At 26.4% G+C, this 17,731-nt stretch overlaps 2 protein-coding genes across 2 annotated transcripts; both read left to right on the forward strand.

Annotated features, from left to right (window-relative positions):
• The first annotated feature begins 8,297 nt into the window (after positions 1-8,297).
• LOC140182205 (uncharacterized) lies at positions 8,298-8,873 on the forward strand. Its single transcript, XM_072228345.1, has one exon. The coding sequence runs from the start codon at positions 8,298-8,300 to the stop codon at positions 8,871-8,873; it is 576 nt and encodes a 191-aa protein (XP_072084446.1).
• A 113-nt stretch (positions 8,874-8,986) lies between these two features.
• Positions 8,987-10,400, forward strand: LOC140182206 (uncharacterized). Its single transcript, XM_072228346.1, has 2 exons — positions 8,987-9,131; positions 9,838-10,400. The coding sequence occupies exons 1-2, from the start codon at positions 8,987-8,989 to the stop codon at positions 10,398-10,400; spliced, it is 708 nt and encodes a 235-aa protein (XP_072084447.1).
• Positions 10,401-17,731: the final 7,331 nt, after the last annotated feature.

Genomic DNA, 17,731 nt, shown 5'->3' on the forward strand with positions numbered 1-17,731 from the left:
TCCTATAATAAATATTCAGATACGTTGAATAATGTTAATTGATCTAATTGATCCTAATTATACTCTAACAATTATATTCAATTAATTGATATACATAATATTAAATTGTGTGATGCTTAAATATCTAATCAAATTAATTAGTTTATATAATTAAGTCATCATAATGAATTGTATTTAATGAGTTAAAAGAAATAAATTAAAAATGATTTGGATCGTCTGATCTTCTACCAGTGTTATCAAAACCGGTGAATCGGACCCTCTACCGGTCTGGTCCGATATTTGAACCGCATAAAATTGAAAACCGGTCAAACTCGATAATGTTCGGTCCAACCAAACCGGTTAGGGATTAAATTTTAACAAAATGTTAAAGTTGGGGTTCGAACCCCAACCCTCTTGGAAACATAACATTATTCACAGCCACCAAGCTATATTGATTTTCATTAATACTAATGCAAATTTTAATATATATATATATATATATATATATATATATATATATATATATATATATATATATATAAACTCATTTATTTTTTCATAATTATATAATATTTATTAGTATTATTTTTTAATAAATACTTGTAGTATATAATAATATAATATAATAGATATAAACTAATTAATAAATTATTAAAATTTAAAAATAATAATTATTTTAATATAAAAACAAAATAAAAGTATATATTATAGAGTAAAAATAAGAAAATACTTATTGTTTCTGGTCTATATTATTTTAGAATAGCTTGATATTTTTAAAATATTAATAAAAATATGTATTTTAAATTATAATTTTAAATTTTTGATTATTTTTAGTTTTTATTTGCATAGTACCGAGTCAACCAGTTCAACCAGTGATCCACCGGTTGAACCAATAACCCAGTGATCCAGTTACTTGACCGGTTCGATTACCGGTTCGGTTCTGACAACTATGTCTTCTACCCTTGAATAGTTTTTCTTTCATATTTATTATTGGTCCCACCTATAAAATCAATGGTGAGAGATCACACTTTACTCTCTAAGGTAAAATTCAAACTTTAGAGGATCCAAATCCAATTAAAAAATACTCTCAAAAACATAATACGTGAGCTTTATCATTAAGTGTAAAAACTCAATTTTTATATAATAGAATAAATTTCTTCTCGTTGATAGTTGAATTTCTTGTAAATTTTATATTCTCATATTAAGTTTTTTCTCTCTCTCTTATTTTTTGGGTCAAGACGTTTTTTCTCTCTTAATTTCATACTTTTTTAGATTTTATGACTCAAACTGCCTAGCTACCATTTATTGCAGTTGCATCCAATGTTATATCCTATGCTACATGGTACATAGTGGCCCAATTTACGACTGTGGGCTTATTACTACGATAAATAATTTCTCTTGCAACGAATTTTTTGAGGGAGCAAATGATAAATTTTACGAATGAGGACAACAACAAAAATCCTGAATACAAATTTTAAAATATCCTAAATATAAAATTAAATTATAATAAATTTAAATATTTAAATTATATTAAATTATATTACATTAAGTTAGGAATACATGTTTTAGCTTCAAAAAATTATATTCGTAATAATACCACCTAAACTAAAATTATACTAATTAAAATAAATATAAATACATTAAAATATTTAAACTAAAATTATACTAATTAGAAAATATTGTTACGAATATAAATTAAATTACAATTAATTAAAATATTTAAATTATATTAAAATATTTAAATATAATATAAAAGAGAAAAATAAAAATAAATATATATAAAAAAGATGAACAAGTTCTGAATGAATTGCATGCATACTAATTAGATAGCCTAAAACTTAGACAATTTGTGTAAAGCTTGGGTAATTTGCATCCCAGTCCAAAAACATTGAATTTATATATATAAACTTATTTTTTAGCAATAATGAATTATTTTAATTTATTTAAAAAAATTCTTATAATTCTCCAATGTTTTATATTTGTTACAAATGGCACTTTTATTGATAGTCAATCAATAAAAAAAGTAAAATATTAAATTAGTCCTCTACGTTTGGGAGTAATCTTGTTTTGGTCCTTCAGGTTTAAAGTGTCTTATTTGAATTCAAAAAAGTTTCATTTAGCTTCAATTTAGTCCCACCGTAAGGTCAAAGATAAATTATTAACAAAATATCCTACATGACAGCAGTATAAGAACAAGGTCGATAATTTAGAGAATAAGTACAAGCTCCAAAGGCACAAAATCAACCGTGGATGCATCAATACATGTATTTAACATTTTTTTTAGTTTTATAGAAAATATTTTATTTAATAATAAAAAAAATGATAAATAAATGTATTGATGCATCCACGTTGATTTTGTGCCTTTGCAGCTTATATTTATTCTTTAGATTATCAACCTTGTTCTTATACTGCTGTCATATAGAAAATTTTGCTAATTATTTATCTTTGACCTCCGGTAGGACTAAATTAAAGTTAAATGAAACTTTTTTGAATTCAAATAGGACACTTTAAAGCTTAAGGACCAAAACAGAAATACACCCAAATATAAGAGACCAATTTAATACTTTACCAAAAAAAAAACTATTGGGAGAGAACTTTAACTGATAAAATACTGATTGTAATTGAGGAAGTCGTTGACAAAAGAAATCTATTCTATTATATAAAAATCGGATTTTTGCACTACTTAATGATGGAGCTGACGTGGCATGCTCCGGAGAGTGTTTCTTGATTTAATTATTTTAACTCATTCAATACAATTTATTGTACTGACTTAATTATATCAACTAATTGATTTAATTAGATATTTAAATATTAATATAATTTATTATAATTTATATTACTTAATTAATTATACTAATTAATTATAATTCGTTATATTAGTAAAATAGTTTTTTCATTTATGAAGTATAAAATAAAATATATAATTTATTGTTTATTCTAATTAAATTTATTAAATTTATTTATATATCTATTATATCCATCTATTCTATTATATAAAAATCAGGCTTCCGCACTTAATAATGGAGCTGACGTGGCATGCTCTAGAAAGTGTTTTTCGATTTAATTATTTTAATTTATTCAATACAATTTATTGCACTGACTTAATTATATCAACTAATTTATTTGATTAGATATTTAAATATTAATATAATTTATTATAATTTATATTACTTAATTAATTATACTAAATTAATTATAATTTGTTATATTAGTAAAATATTTTTTTCATTTATGAAGTATAAAATAAAATATATAATTTATTGTTTATTCTAATTAAATTTATTTATATATTATATATGAATTACGTTATATTTATATGATTCCGTAAATAAAATTTTTTTATTTCAATTCACTCAAAAAAGGAAACTTTTGATTTGAAATAAAATAATTTCTTTCTTTTCAACAAATTATAATATCTACACATTAAAATTTTAGACCGACCCAAAATACAATAGTTCTATATAAAAATTCTACAATTACATACAATGATCATATTTAGTATTTGATTATTAGATATTTTTTGGGGACGTTATTGTTACAAATTGCACCATATCTTTATGTAAGTTTTTTTTTTATTTCAAATAATTTTTTTAAGTATCGATCAGTCTTTTATTGATTAGTGTTTTCATTTCAATTTGTTCAAATTCTTTGCAATTTTATTTTTTTACTATTCACATGTTTGATATTGTTTTACTTAATTAGTCTTACACAAAAAATGTTAATGTTTCAATCCATAGAAATTATTTTTTATCTCTTTTAACCTTTCTATTTAGATAATAATAAAGATCGGCCTTTAACAATAAAATTTATATGACCAAGACCAACTTTTTTTAGAATAACTAGCTACATGGCTAAAATAAATAAGATTTTATTTTATGCATTACATGCATAAAATTACAGTTATAAAACTTCGAAATTTTTCTTTGTTATAAACTTATTAGTATAATAGTTGAAAATAAATAATATTTGTATAATTATTAAATATTTAAAAAAAATAAGACTATTGTGCATTTTTTATAAGTGCTATTACTATACAATATACTACGTTTTATGTAAGTTTCATTTTTTTTAATGAGGAATTAAAGTTTGTTAATTTGGATAATAATTTTTATTATTCACTTAATCTAATTATCAAAAAAATTATTTTATTGTTTATAAAATAAATTTAAAAACTACCTGTCACGGAGAAGATACAGTAGTACTTTTCACGTGTATATTATTATTATTATTATTATTATTATTATTATTATTATTGAAACATATATACCATAAAGTTGTTAATTTTCAATACGTAATTTAATTTTCAATGTTTAAATTTTAAATGACTAAAATTATTATATGTTGAATATTTTGTTCTTAATTAATTTTTTTTGTTATACGTTGATTAAAAAATGTGATTTATTAATTACCTCTAAATTCAAGTTTAAAAATGGTTGTGCATAAATGTATATTTTTAATTAATTATTTAATAATATATAATATAAAAATTAGTTTGTTTAAGGCAGCTATATTTAAATTGGTTTGACTTATATATATATTTTTTTAATTGGATTATTGATTTGTGAATTAAAAGTCACTGTTAATATATTTTTACATATTTAAAAATTAAATTTTTTATTTTTTAAGTAAAAAATGATACCTCATAAATTAATCAATACATAATCAGTATACATTTAAAATTTAACTTTGAGATTTGTATTAAAATTTTAAAATTTGTATTCGTAACTCATTATTGCGAAAGAAGTACATTATAGATAAGTGACTTAACAACGACAATATATCCCACTTCAGTCACACAATCCAAGATTGCAAGGTTAAAACGAAGGATAATTTTGATAAAAAAACGAAAAAAATTTGATGATAATGAGTCTGCTTTTTTTTGTGCTTCTGCTAAGTGTTCTCGTGAAACTTTTTTAATTTCTTTTTTTTATGATAAATACAATTTAAATTATTATCATTGTTGGGAATATTAGCGAAATAGTTTGTACTATACATAACTTTCTAAATATTTTAATTTAGTGATTGAACAATTGTAAATAACTATTCAACTTTATAAAAAAAATTTATAAATTCGTATTTAATAAGTTATAAATTACATAAAAACTATGCAATCTTCAAATTTTCAAGTACTATTTAAGTTAATTAATTATTTAATATTATTTAAGATATACTCTGTCATAATTTAAAATAATATACTATTTAATCTAAATTAATACATAAAACTCTATACTAATTGGTAAAACATAAAATGTGATGCTTTTGTTTAGATCTATTTAACTCGATTTAAATAAATGGTAATTTTAAAATTATATTTAAATTTAGAGTTTTATTTATTATTTAAATTAAATTGTATTTATTTTTAAGTCATGACTGGGTATATTTTAAATAATATGATATAGATACTCATTAATTTAGTTTAATAATTTTAAAAATAATTAAATAAAACTAAACCAATACAAATTTTTTTTAACTACAAAAATATACTACTAAAATTATATAAAATCAAATACGAGATTAGTTAATTGAATAATTATTATTTGTGTTTCATTTATTTTTCTTGACTTAACAGTGTCAAAGAACAACAATAACACAAATTTTGACGTACATAAAAATGTGCAACATATTACTGCAAGTAAAAAAATAGTGTGTCAAAAAATTGGTACTTCATCTAATATTCTCTGTTTACAATTAAGTGAAGATAAATGTGACATTTTTCTGACTGTAATTGACTCATTTATCTAAATTTAATTTATATCAGTTTAAGGACGAAAATTTTCTATATATTTCTCATTACTCATTCACAGGGAAGCAACTATCTATGTATGGTGTACACTCTGCGTCGCATGGAATTGGACAGAAAAATACTCTTCCTAATTATGTAAGACCTTCTACATCAGAGATAAGATCTAAATCTTTAATTCTACCAACGAATTTTTCATTGACAAGAACTCCACTGTCCGTATTAACAAATAGTACGTATAATTAATGATTACCAAATGATTCATGCACCAATATTTAACAAAAAGTATACTTCATCGGAAATAATTTATATAACATAGATTTATTACAATTCTAGCATACTTCAATGTACAAGGACCCACCAATAATCTAACGGAAGTCATTCCGTAAAATCATCTTCCGGCGTCACACTGCGGCTCCCAAAGATCGTGCCTAATAGAAAGGTAATTTAGAAAAGATTATCATCATTGTTATATTCTTTTCTTTTCTTTAGTGTCTAACATTTAATTGAATAAAATTAAATTTTTTGTAAAGAAATTCTACTACAAATAGGATGCAAAAAAGATAATCTTCTTCTGTTGTTGCTTCGGTGGCTATTAATTTGGCACAATTTTACAAAGATGTAAACTTATCAACTGTTAAGACGCACCCACCAAGCGGTGACACACAAAGTGGCCAAAATGTTGACCCTTTTGTTGATGATGAAGGTAATTTCAAATTTTATCAAGAATTTAAGTTGGTAGTTTGCAAGAGATATGAATTATTAGTAATACATCAACATATATGTTTGTATTTTTTATAATTTTTATTGATTGTAGTTTTAAATGGTTACGATGATTCAATGTTGTGGATATAGAAGATAATTTTATACCATTCTCAAAAACCTTAAACGATATGTAAAAATTTTATCTGTATATTTATTTACATCTTTGTGTATATCATGGACTAAATTGCATCGGTATGACAACTGAGTATCTAAAGAGAGTTCATCGGCAGATGTGTGGGATATAGAAAATCCTATTTATCAATATAAACACTGTAAAGCATGGATGTGGTCTGAAGAAAGGCTTGCTAAATCCAAGCAGTCGCTCCAACCAAAGTTTTAATTATGTTATACGGAAGGAAAGATCGAGCTTCCTTTACTTTCTGTGCCTTCTGATGAGCTCATTCAGCTTCATAGTGGAGGAGATCAAAGAAGTATTTATTTTTTAAAAAATATAAGGACATTTAATTTAGCGTTTTGTTTTACTTCAATGGCCAAAAAAATTGATCGTGGGATGAACAATGAGACTGCTCCTCCAATTTTTAAACTTGGGGGTCAAAACTACCATAACATTGGTAGCTTACTTTCTTCGGATAGTCTGCGATCAACATTTGCCCAACTATATACCTATAACACAGAAAATGAGATTGATAATCGGATAGGCACACTTCGTCAATTTTCATACAGCCAGTCAAACATTTTAGTTATTTTTTATCTGTGAGAGAAAATAACATAAATTTTATTATATTTTTTTTTGTGCAATTCCGATGAAGTTATAAATGAGTGGGATAGGAAATATGTGGCAATGTTAAGAAACATGCTAGACAAATATAATAGTTTGGCAAAGAGTTTTCGCTATGCAAGAGATAGGTACCAACAGAAAAATTGCACAAATATAAAGCTTAAGTTGATTAGTAAAAGGACTAAAGATGGCAGGACATACAACTTGCCATCTGCATCTGAAGTGGTTGCATTGATTGTTGGCGATGTCGAACAACTAAGAAAAGATAGAGATATTATTATAGAGAGTCAAACTAGAAAGCTCCAACGGATTGATGTTTTTTACCCATCCTATTTAGCCTTGCAATTGTTTCCATATGGGGAGGATGGATTTTGTTTGGGTATTGCAACATCAGATTCAATCTCCGCTAGGCCTACAAAGAAAAACAAAATCACTTTGCAATAATTCTTTGCTTTTCAACTACAAAAAAGGACGGGTGAATCTCCGTTAATTCAGAGATCAAAGAGATTATTCCAATAGTTTCTGGTAGATGCCTACACAATGGTGGAATCAGATAGGTTAAAATTCTTTAGGTGCAAACAACCACAGTTGAGGGTTAATAAATACAAATGTCTGCATGAAAGTCTTATAAACGGAAATGTAGATGCCGCAAGGCTTGGCAAAAGAATCATTCTTTCCAGTACTTTTACCGATAGACCTAGGTACATGATGAATAATTGTAAAGATGCATTTGTAATTTGTAGATATGCAGGAGATCCTATCTATTTTATCACCATGACCTGTAACCCTGAGTGGGATGAGATAAAAAGAGAAGTGACTCCCATTAGATTGAAGGCAGAAGACCGTCCTGATATATTGTGTCGAGTTTTCAAGATCAAGCTTGATGGTTTGATTGATGACCTAAAAGAGGAAAAACTCTTTGGCAAAATTTTGTGATGTAAGTCTGTGTTTATACAACACCTTATTAAAATCTTATGTTGTAATATTTTGCTCATTTGTCTTTTTTAATTTTCATATGTTTGCACTATAGAGTTTTAAAAGAGAGAGTTTCCGCATGCACATATCCTTTTATTCATGAGTAAGGAGTTCAAACCACAAACACCAAATGACATAGACAAACATATAACAGTTGAGATTCCTGATGAAAATGAAAGGCCAAATCTACGTGGAGTTGTTCAAAATTACATGGTACATGCTCCATGTGGTCCGTACAATAAGAATTCACCTTGCATGAAGAATGGATCCTGTTCAAAGTTCTATTCCAAAGAGTTTAGACAGCGAACACTCATTGATGAAGCCAAATTTTCCAAATATAGGCATACCGATAACGGTCGAACAGTGAAGAAAAGGGAATGTGTACTAGATAATAAGTTCATTGTTTCGTATAATCCAGAATTGTTGCTCAAGTTTGGGTGCCACATGAATGTGGAATACACATGCCAAATAAGTTCTATTAAGTATCTGTTTAAATATGTACACAAGGGTAATGACCGCGTAACATCTACTCTATACAACGTTGGTGATCCGTCAGAAGCCACACAAGTTGTTGACGAAATTAGGAATTACTATGATTGTAGGTACATTTCGACATGTGAGGCAGTTTGGCATTTATTTGGACATGAAATCCAAGAGAGAAAGAACCATTTGTGATTAGACTTCTATTCCATTTGGAGGATGAGCAACCTGTGGTTTATGGTGAAACTTCTAATGTGAATGATATCGTCGAAAGAGCAATATCTCATAAGTTCATGTTTTTGGGATGGATGGCGGCGAATATGTCATATCCCTATGCTCGAAGTTTGACTTATGCTGAGTTTCCAACCAAGTTTGTTTGGAAGGACGATGCTTCAAAGTGGTTTCCTCGAAAGCAAGGTTTCACAATTGGAAGGTTGACTCATGTACCTGCAGGTAATGATGAGTTTATATTTAATTTTGATTTTATTTATTTGATGATTTAAATTTAAAATCTTAAGAGCATGTACCCCACGTCCATTTTATTTGATTTATCTCCACTAAAAAATAAATGTTCAAATAACTTTCAATAGTTATAATCTGTAGATTATATAATTTTAGAATTGTTCTATATTTTTTTAGAAAAATTAATCTTATGCGGATGTGTAACTACATAATAATTGAAATCGCGTAGCCTAATCCATTTAACAACTTAAAAATGGGATTTTAACCAAGTTTTTTGCAGCAAATACCGAAGAATATTTCCAACGACTTCTCTTGAATACTCAAAAAGGATGTATGAGTTTTCGAGATATAAGAACAGTAGGAGGAACAATTTATGCTATGTGTAGAGATGCATGCTTCGCCTTTGGACTCTTGCAAGATGACAGAGAATTCATGGATGCAATTAAGGAAGCAAGCTCATGGGCCTCAAGATCATATGTTAGGAGGTTATTTGTCATTCTATTAACATTCAATAATATCTCAAGACCAGAACATGTCTAGGATAGATGTTGGCATGAACTTTCAAATGATATTTTGTATCGACAGAGAGCGGTGATGAATATGAGGGATGAGTTTTTATTAATTGCAATTATAAAAGTTCTTCATTATTGATCATTTTTAGTTTGATTGAATTTTTACAGTATTGTATAATATGCAGAGTTAACCATGTCAGATGATGAGATTAAGCAGTTGTGCTTAATGGATATAGACAAGATCTTACATTCCTATGGTAAAATCTTGAAAGACTATCCTCCTATGCCTTTAGCAACTGAAGTTGATAGTTCTTTGTTAACCAAAAGGGTTATCAGGGAAGAGCTAAATTTTAACAGGGATGATTTAAAGAAAAATGCCTCAGACATGTTATCCATCGCAACACTTGAGCAGAAATATGCATTCAATAAAATTGTTACAGCTGTGTATTGTGATGAAGGGTTTTTTTCTGTGTATGGTCATGGGGGTACTGAAAAAATATTTCTCTGGAACCTTATGTTTACTGAGATTCGCTCAAGGGGTGATATTGTATTAAACGTTGCTTCATGTGGTATTGCATCTTTACTTCTTTCCAATGGAAGAACGGCACACTCAAGGTTCAAAATACCGCTGAATATAACTGAGTATTCTATATGTAACATCAAACCTGGTTCCCCTCCAGCAATATTGCTGTTGAAAGCCAAACTTATAATTTGGGATGAGGCTCCAGTGGATGGTCTAATAGGTTGACTTTAACAGGTGCTCAAACTAACAAAAAACATGAGACTCTCTGTTAAAGGGACGACTGCTTCAGATCAAGATGAGATAAAGCAATTTGGTGAGTGGCTATTGAAAGTTGGTAATGGTCTAATAGATGACAATATAGATGGTGAATCTGAGATATGTTTTCCAGGAGATATTGTTATTCCTTCTTCGGATCAGGCATTTGATGAGTTGGTTCATTTTTCTTATCCAAATATTTTGGATAACATGTCCTCAAATGATTTTTTCAAAGCAAGAACTATACTGACTCCCACGCTGGACATCATTGAAGAGGTCAACAACTATATGATAGCTATCATTCTTGGAGGAGAAAAATTATATCTTAGTTCGGATTTGATTTGTATGGATAAAGGGAATATGGAGAGTCAACTAGATCTCTATGATCGTGAATTACTGAATAACATAAATTGTTCTGGTTTGCCTCCACATAAATTAATACTCAAGGTTGGTGTTCTGGTGATATTATTGAGGAATATTGACCAATTCGTGGTCTTTGTAATGGTACAAGGCTACAAGTTAGGAAACTTGGAAATCATGTCATAGAATGTGAAGTCTTAACGGGTAACAATGTTGGTCATATTGCTTTGATTCTAAGAATGAATATGATACCAACAAATGAAATCGTCCGAGTTAGATTCCAACAAAGACAGTTTTCCATAATAGTATCGTTTGCCATGACAATTAATAAGTCTTAGAGACAAACTTTATCTCATGTTGGATTATACTTGCCCAAACCAGTTTTTACACATGGCTAACTATATGTGGCACTTTCAAGAGTTAAGAGTAATAGAAATTTAAAAATTTTACTTATGAATCACATAAAAATGTCTGCATAGAAAAGTCTTTGAAAAAATAGGATTTTAATGTAAATATTTTAATTTTATTTTAAATTCTGTATCAGTGTATAATTATTTTATCTTAAAAAAATGTAAAATAATTATTATTCACTTTTTTTTTAAATTAAACTTTAATTTTGATAATAATTTTATAAATTTCTTAAAATAATAATTAATTTGTGTTTTTATAAAATATCCAAGCATATAAGGTTTTTTTTTTTATCTTTATAAATTTTTCCGTGTTGAACACGGGTCAACACGGGTTCGTACACTAGTAATAATAAATCTAACATCGAAAAGGTCATCTTGGAAAAAATTGCCTTCAAAGAGTCTTATTATACTCAATATAAAGACCTCTTAAACTCAATCTTAACAAGTTAATGGATGCAGCCATAAAAGTTTTTGTATTTTTTAGTTAGGCCGTTTGAAAAGCATCAAAATAATTTATTTGAGTTATGGCCTTATGAAAAGTAAAGTATTAACGTATAATTTTTAAAATTAAATTACAGTTTTTTAATAAAATTATTTAAAAGTTTATAAAAAAATTAAAAAAATAATTTTTTTTATAATATTACTATTTTTATCATATTTTTATAAAATAAATATTTTTAAAATTAAAAATTTAAATACAAACTAACTTATTTATAAATTATTTTTAATATAATTATTTATTATTTAATCTATTTTCTCAAAAAAAAACTTAATTAAACTATTTATCCAAATTGAACCTTAGTTATACGGATGTCATTAATTTCTCAAAAAAATTTTAATTTATATTTTAATATCAATAAAATATTAAAATATCATTACGATTTATCTAAAAATTACTTTATATTTTACATATATGCGTGTCTCCGTGTCATGTAAGATTTTAAAATTCACGTGTCGGCGTGTTCCATATCGTGTCGTGTCCTGTATCCGTGTCAATGTGCATGCATCATAAAATTTTATACTAAATAGATATATTTTCTACAAATAAATTTGTTTTCAAACTATCGCATAATACGTATAAACAAACACGAGATTTTGCACTAAATTTTTTTCAAACCGGTCTAATCGAAAACAAATGATGAAAACGGTCCGGTTTAATGTCTAAACCACAAATTTAAAAATCGTTTAAAAAATGTTGAATCAATTAAAAATCAGTCGGTTGAATTAGACTGATAACCAGTTGATTCTTTCAAAACGGCGCCGTTTTACTTGATTTAAAAAAAAAAAAAAATCCCCACCCCATGCAGACCACCTTCCCCCAACACCCCCCTTTGTGTGTCTGTCACTCAGCCATAGCTACTTCAAAGTTCACAAATCACAACCCAAATCAAAACCCTAGCTTCTTCAATAGTTCTGCCGTCGCCGTCTGTGGTTGTCGGCGCCTCCGCAGCTTCCTCCTTCTTCCTGTCCCAAACCCAGACCCTCTGTTTTAGCTCAGCACGTCGTCTATTATCTAAGAAGTTCTAAATGTTCCTAGAAATTTTTGCCCGTGGCTTCTTTGTTCGAGGCTTTCAGCTGCTCATCACTCACTGTTGTCTTGCTCGTCGCCGTTGTCTCTTTGTCGTCCTATTCTCCATTGAAGGTTAGTGGGATTTTTTACTTTTTTTTCTTTTGTGCTCTGCTCTGATTTCTAAATGTTTGATTAATGATTTCTAAATGTGAAATCATTGATTTTGTGGTGTTGTTAAAATTATTGCTAAAAATGAATTTATTATGCTGTTGCTGTTTTTAAATTTCTAAATCTGCTGTTTTTGAATTTTTATTGATAGATTTATTAATTTCAGGGTTTAGGGTGATTATTTGTTGTTGTTCTAGAAGGAAAAGTTACTCTTCTTTTTGGATGGTGTAAAGTATTATTTTTATTTTAGTTTCCTGCAACTGTTCATTTGTAAAAATGTATTGTCATGTCTATAATTTACCATTATAGTTAAGGTTTCGAAAATCGGACCGGATCGGCCTGTTCAATCGAGTTAACTAGGAATCGGTCAGTTGGTTGGTCTAGTTAATGTCTAAAACTGACCTACAAAAAATTGGCAAAAAACTGACTGAACTGTTGGTTAACCGGTGAACCGATAAGGTTTTTTGAAGGTCTGGTTCTCCTATTCAGCATAAAACGGCGTCGTTTTGGTTCAAAAAAAAAATGCGCAGAAGACCCCAATCCCCTCTTCCTTCTATCTCACTCTCAGTCTCACCAAAATGGCAAAATTTCTAACGCTATCGGAGCAAACAGTCACCGCTACTCTGTGCTTACTGTGAAGTCCGGCTCTGTTTTCGTCGTCGTTGGCCGCCTTTTTCTCGTCGTCAAAAATGCCTCTGTCTCGGAGCCATCTATCTCTTTGTGTGTCGAGCACCACTTTCTGTGCATACTGCATAGTGTGAACGAACCTGTGCCACCGTGGACTCTTTGCCGTTGCCGTGAGTTTTTCAATTTTTGCCGTCCCTCAACATCTTTTTCCTGCTCTTCTTTATTTTCATTTTTTCACTAATTTTCTCTCTTTTTCACTTTAGTTTTTTATTTGTTTCCTCTGTTGTGGGTGGAATAAGGTTTTGAAAACTGATTCGAATCGATCAATCGAACTGTGAATTGCTGCCAAATACGGTTCGAACAGAAGTCAAAACTGCCAAATTTAAAAACTGACGATGGACAGAAATCATGCTTTTATTTTTTGCCTTTTTTTCTTTCAATTTTATTATTTTCTTTTACCGTAGCCAATCATCATTCATACCTATATTTAATTATCAGTTAACATCTTGATTCACTTTCTTATCTTACCAATAAATTGTTAAGAATATTTAAAGAATCTCTTCTCTTTCTTAAGAAGCAAACAGTAATTTTTCACACCTTCTTTTTCATATAATTTTTATGCAAATAATTGACATGCAAGTTCTTATTGCTCTTAGTGATGAATTTAAAGTTGTGTATGTGTACAAGAGAAATGAATGCTAAATGATCATTTTAAATTTTAATTGTAGAAATTTAGTTGAAAGAAAATAAAGTGATTATTGACTTCAAAATAGTCATGTCTTGGCACTTAATTAACTTGTGGAAATTTGGTCACAGTTTATTAGATGTGCTTATCTATTTTCTAAATTCAAAGTTTGTGCACATTAATTGATGACTTAGTTATGTCTCAAAAATAGACTCATATGGAATGAATTTAGTTTGATTAACGCACGTAAAAAATAAAGAAGTTAGTAATTTGATAAATCAGTAATATGCATAATATATAATAAATATTATTGGTATATGAATAATACATGCGAAATAAAGTATAATTTATCCTCTAATTTCTTAGAAGATTAGAACAGTTGTTGCAGTTTCTTATTGGTATATGCATAATATATAATAAATATTATCATTTTTTGATATGATTTATGTTAGTTAGCTTTATATTTTGTTAAAAACTTCATAACTTTTTTTCTCTACTAATATGATATAATTGAAGGGTGAAGTTGAATCAGCCATATGCATGTTAGAAATTATTATTACAGGCTATGCATCTCTTTCCTTCTCGGCTTTTCTTATTGTCACAATGACTTATAATAATATTAAGAAAGATATGTGATAATTAAAATTTTTTAAGTATTATTTTAATAATTTAATTTCAAAAAATTTAATAAAGCACATACATCATTTTACATCAAATTAATATTAATATAATTAGTCTTTTCTTTTCCTTTCTTAAAAATTTATATGCAATGCTAAAAAAAAAAATGCACATACATCATTTTACATTAAATCAATATCAATATAAAATCATAATGCTTCTAATTTTGTTCTCTTTCTTCGCATGTAATCATATCTTCTTGATAATAATAATAGTTACGGAAAGTAACCTTCTTTAAAATTTCAAAATTAACACTAAGTTACTTAATCCTAAATATAATGTTTGTGACTTTCATTTTTTTGGTTTATGAATAAAGTAAAGGTCTCTAAGCCTTGTGACTTTTAAGTTTTAACTTTGGCCTGCCAAAGGAGAGTCAGCAAAAATATATACGACCGCATATAGCATATTCAATCTAAACTATTTTTTATGTCTATCTATCCTCTCTTGATAATAATAATAATAATAATAATAATAATAATAATTTATTGTCTATATAGAGTCTTGGACAGAGAATTCTTGATAATGGAAGGCCCCAGCTTTTCTGTTGCGTCTATGTCCATACATTATAAAATTGTCTTAGACTAGAGCAAGTTACGCTTCATAATAAAAATTACCAAACATAAGGAGTTTCTATTTTATTTCTACGTTGACTGACTTTGAGAAACTTAGAGAGCATTGCATCCATTCAATCACTCACTCTACTTTATATTTTTATTACTTTCTTTTCTTTTGGTTTTTTCAGACTCAACACTCCCAACATTCATACAACCTTTTATCCTTCTTTCTTCTCATGCCAAAAATATAAAGCTAACTAACATAAATTATATCAAAAAATTAATCATTATATATTATTATATCTATTACATATTTCTAATTTTACAACTAAAATATGCTACATATCAATTTCTCATTGCAATTGGAATCAAATTTTTTTCTCCAAAATTAAGAAATTTTTCTCTCCTCTTTAATAATTTTACAACCAAAATATGTCACATATCATTCTCTTATTGTAATTAAAATTAAATATTTTTCTCCAAAACTAAAGAATTCTTCCCTCATCTTTACTAATTTTACAACCAAAATGTGCCACATGTCACTCCTTCATTGAAATTGAAATAAAATTTTTTCCTCTAAAATTAAAGAGTTCTTCCCTCCTTCCTCTTTCTTTCTCTATTTTTCTCTCATTCCTTCAACCACTCTATATATTTTATATATCATTATCAATAACAACGACTAATTACTAATTTGACAATCAAAATGTGCAACATGACATTCTTTAATTGCATTAAAATTAAAATTGAAATATACCTATATTATGTATCATATATTATTATCTAATTTAATAATCAAATGTGTCACATGATACTCTCTTATTAAAATTGAGAGAAAATATTTTTTTTAAAATTAATAAATTCCATTCTTAAATTCTCTCATCTACCTCTCCCCATTTTTTTATTTCTCTCTACTATTTTTACTCTATATATAATTTATATTAGTAATTTGACAAATCAAAATATGTCATCCGATATTTTTTTACAATTAAAATATTTTTTTTTTCCAAAATTAACAAACTCTCACTCTCACTCTCATTCTTCATCTTTATCTTTATCTTTTTCTGTCTTTTCTCTCATTCTCTATTTTTTCTATCTTTCTCTTCTACAGAAAATAAAATTAACAAAATAATATAATTTAAATAAAAATATTATTATTATTGTTATTATATACGTAATTTTTTATTTAGTTTTAAATTTTCACCGCTTATCTTTCTAACAGTGACGGACCCAGAAAATTTTAGAAGTGGGGGCAAAAATATGTATATTAAAATAAATTTTATTGAATATTGTTAATTATACTAAAAATATAATGGAGATATAAAAATTAAAAAGAGTCAGTGAACATTTTTATTCTTAAAATACAATTCATTATATATAATTTATAAAAATATTTTTTTATTTCTAAAATTTGATCTTAAAATATTTTAATTAAATTATACAGAATTTGTCATCCTTACTAATTTTACTTTTATTAATTTTTATACACATTAAATGATAAAAGACTGAATCAATTAGTACATTAGTATCTATTAATATACTAGTATTTATAATTTAAAACTAAAATTATATATAAATACAAAAAAAAACTAAATCTGTATATCAAAAGTATGTTTATATTAAATAATAAAAATTTAATTTATAATTTTTATTTTTTTTAAATAATTAAAATTTTTATATATTTTTAATTTAATTTTGATATACTTTCAGATTAAAAATTTTATGTATCTATTTAATTATATATTATAATTAAAAAATTATCTTTTTCATTCATGAAGTAAATAGTTATCTAAAAGAATAAATATAATTAAATAATTATGTAAAAATATATATATTTTAATATATCAAATTAAATTCTATGTTTTCAAACAATTATTTTACTACTCATTATAATTTTTAAATATTAATTACTTCTTATTCAATTAGAAATTTTATTTGTTATAATATTTATAACATAAAATACTTTTTTAATTCAAAATAATTGTTACAAACAAAATTATTTAAGAGATAAAATTAAAAGTATTATATAATTTTAAAATAAAGAATACCAATTAATAGATAGATACTATTCTTTCTTATCTCAACTAATTTTTGAAAACAAAAAGATACTAATAATTTTATTTATATTTAAAAAATTTTACTTTGATAATTAACTAATTAATTAATTTAAAAAATTATATTAATACTGTTCATTAATTTTTTTTATTAAATTAATTTATTTACTTATTTTTAATTCTGATATTAAATCAAATTTAACAAAATAAATATTGTTACAATTATATTAGAGATAAATATATATATTTATATAAAAT

Source organism: Arachis hypogaea, chromosome 19 (genome assembly GCF_003086295.3).
Source record: "Arachis hypogaea cultivar Tifrunner chromosome 19, arahy.Tifrunner.gnm2.J5K5, whole genome shotgun sequence".
In the NCBI taxonomy this organism is placed as follows: domain Eukaryota; kingdom Viridiplantae; phylum Streptophyta; class Magnoliopsida; order Fabales; family Fabaceae; genus Arachis; species Arachis hypogaea.

Coding starts and splice junctions, on each gene's coding strand:
- LOC140182205 (XM_072228345.1), top strand. CDS start 8,298: ATGAGTAAGGAGTTCAAACCACAAACACCAAATGACATAGACAAACAT.
- LOC140182206 (XM_072228346.1), top strand. CDS start 8,987: ATGGCGGCGAATATGTCATATCCCTATGCTCGAAGTTTGACTTATGCT. Junction 9,132..9,837: donor GTTGACTCATGTACCTGCAG/GTAATGATGAGT, acceptor TATAATATGCAG/AGTTAACCATGTCAGATGAT.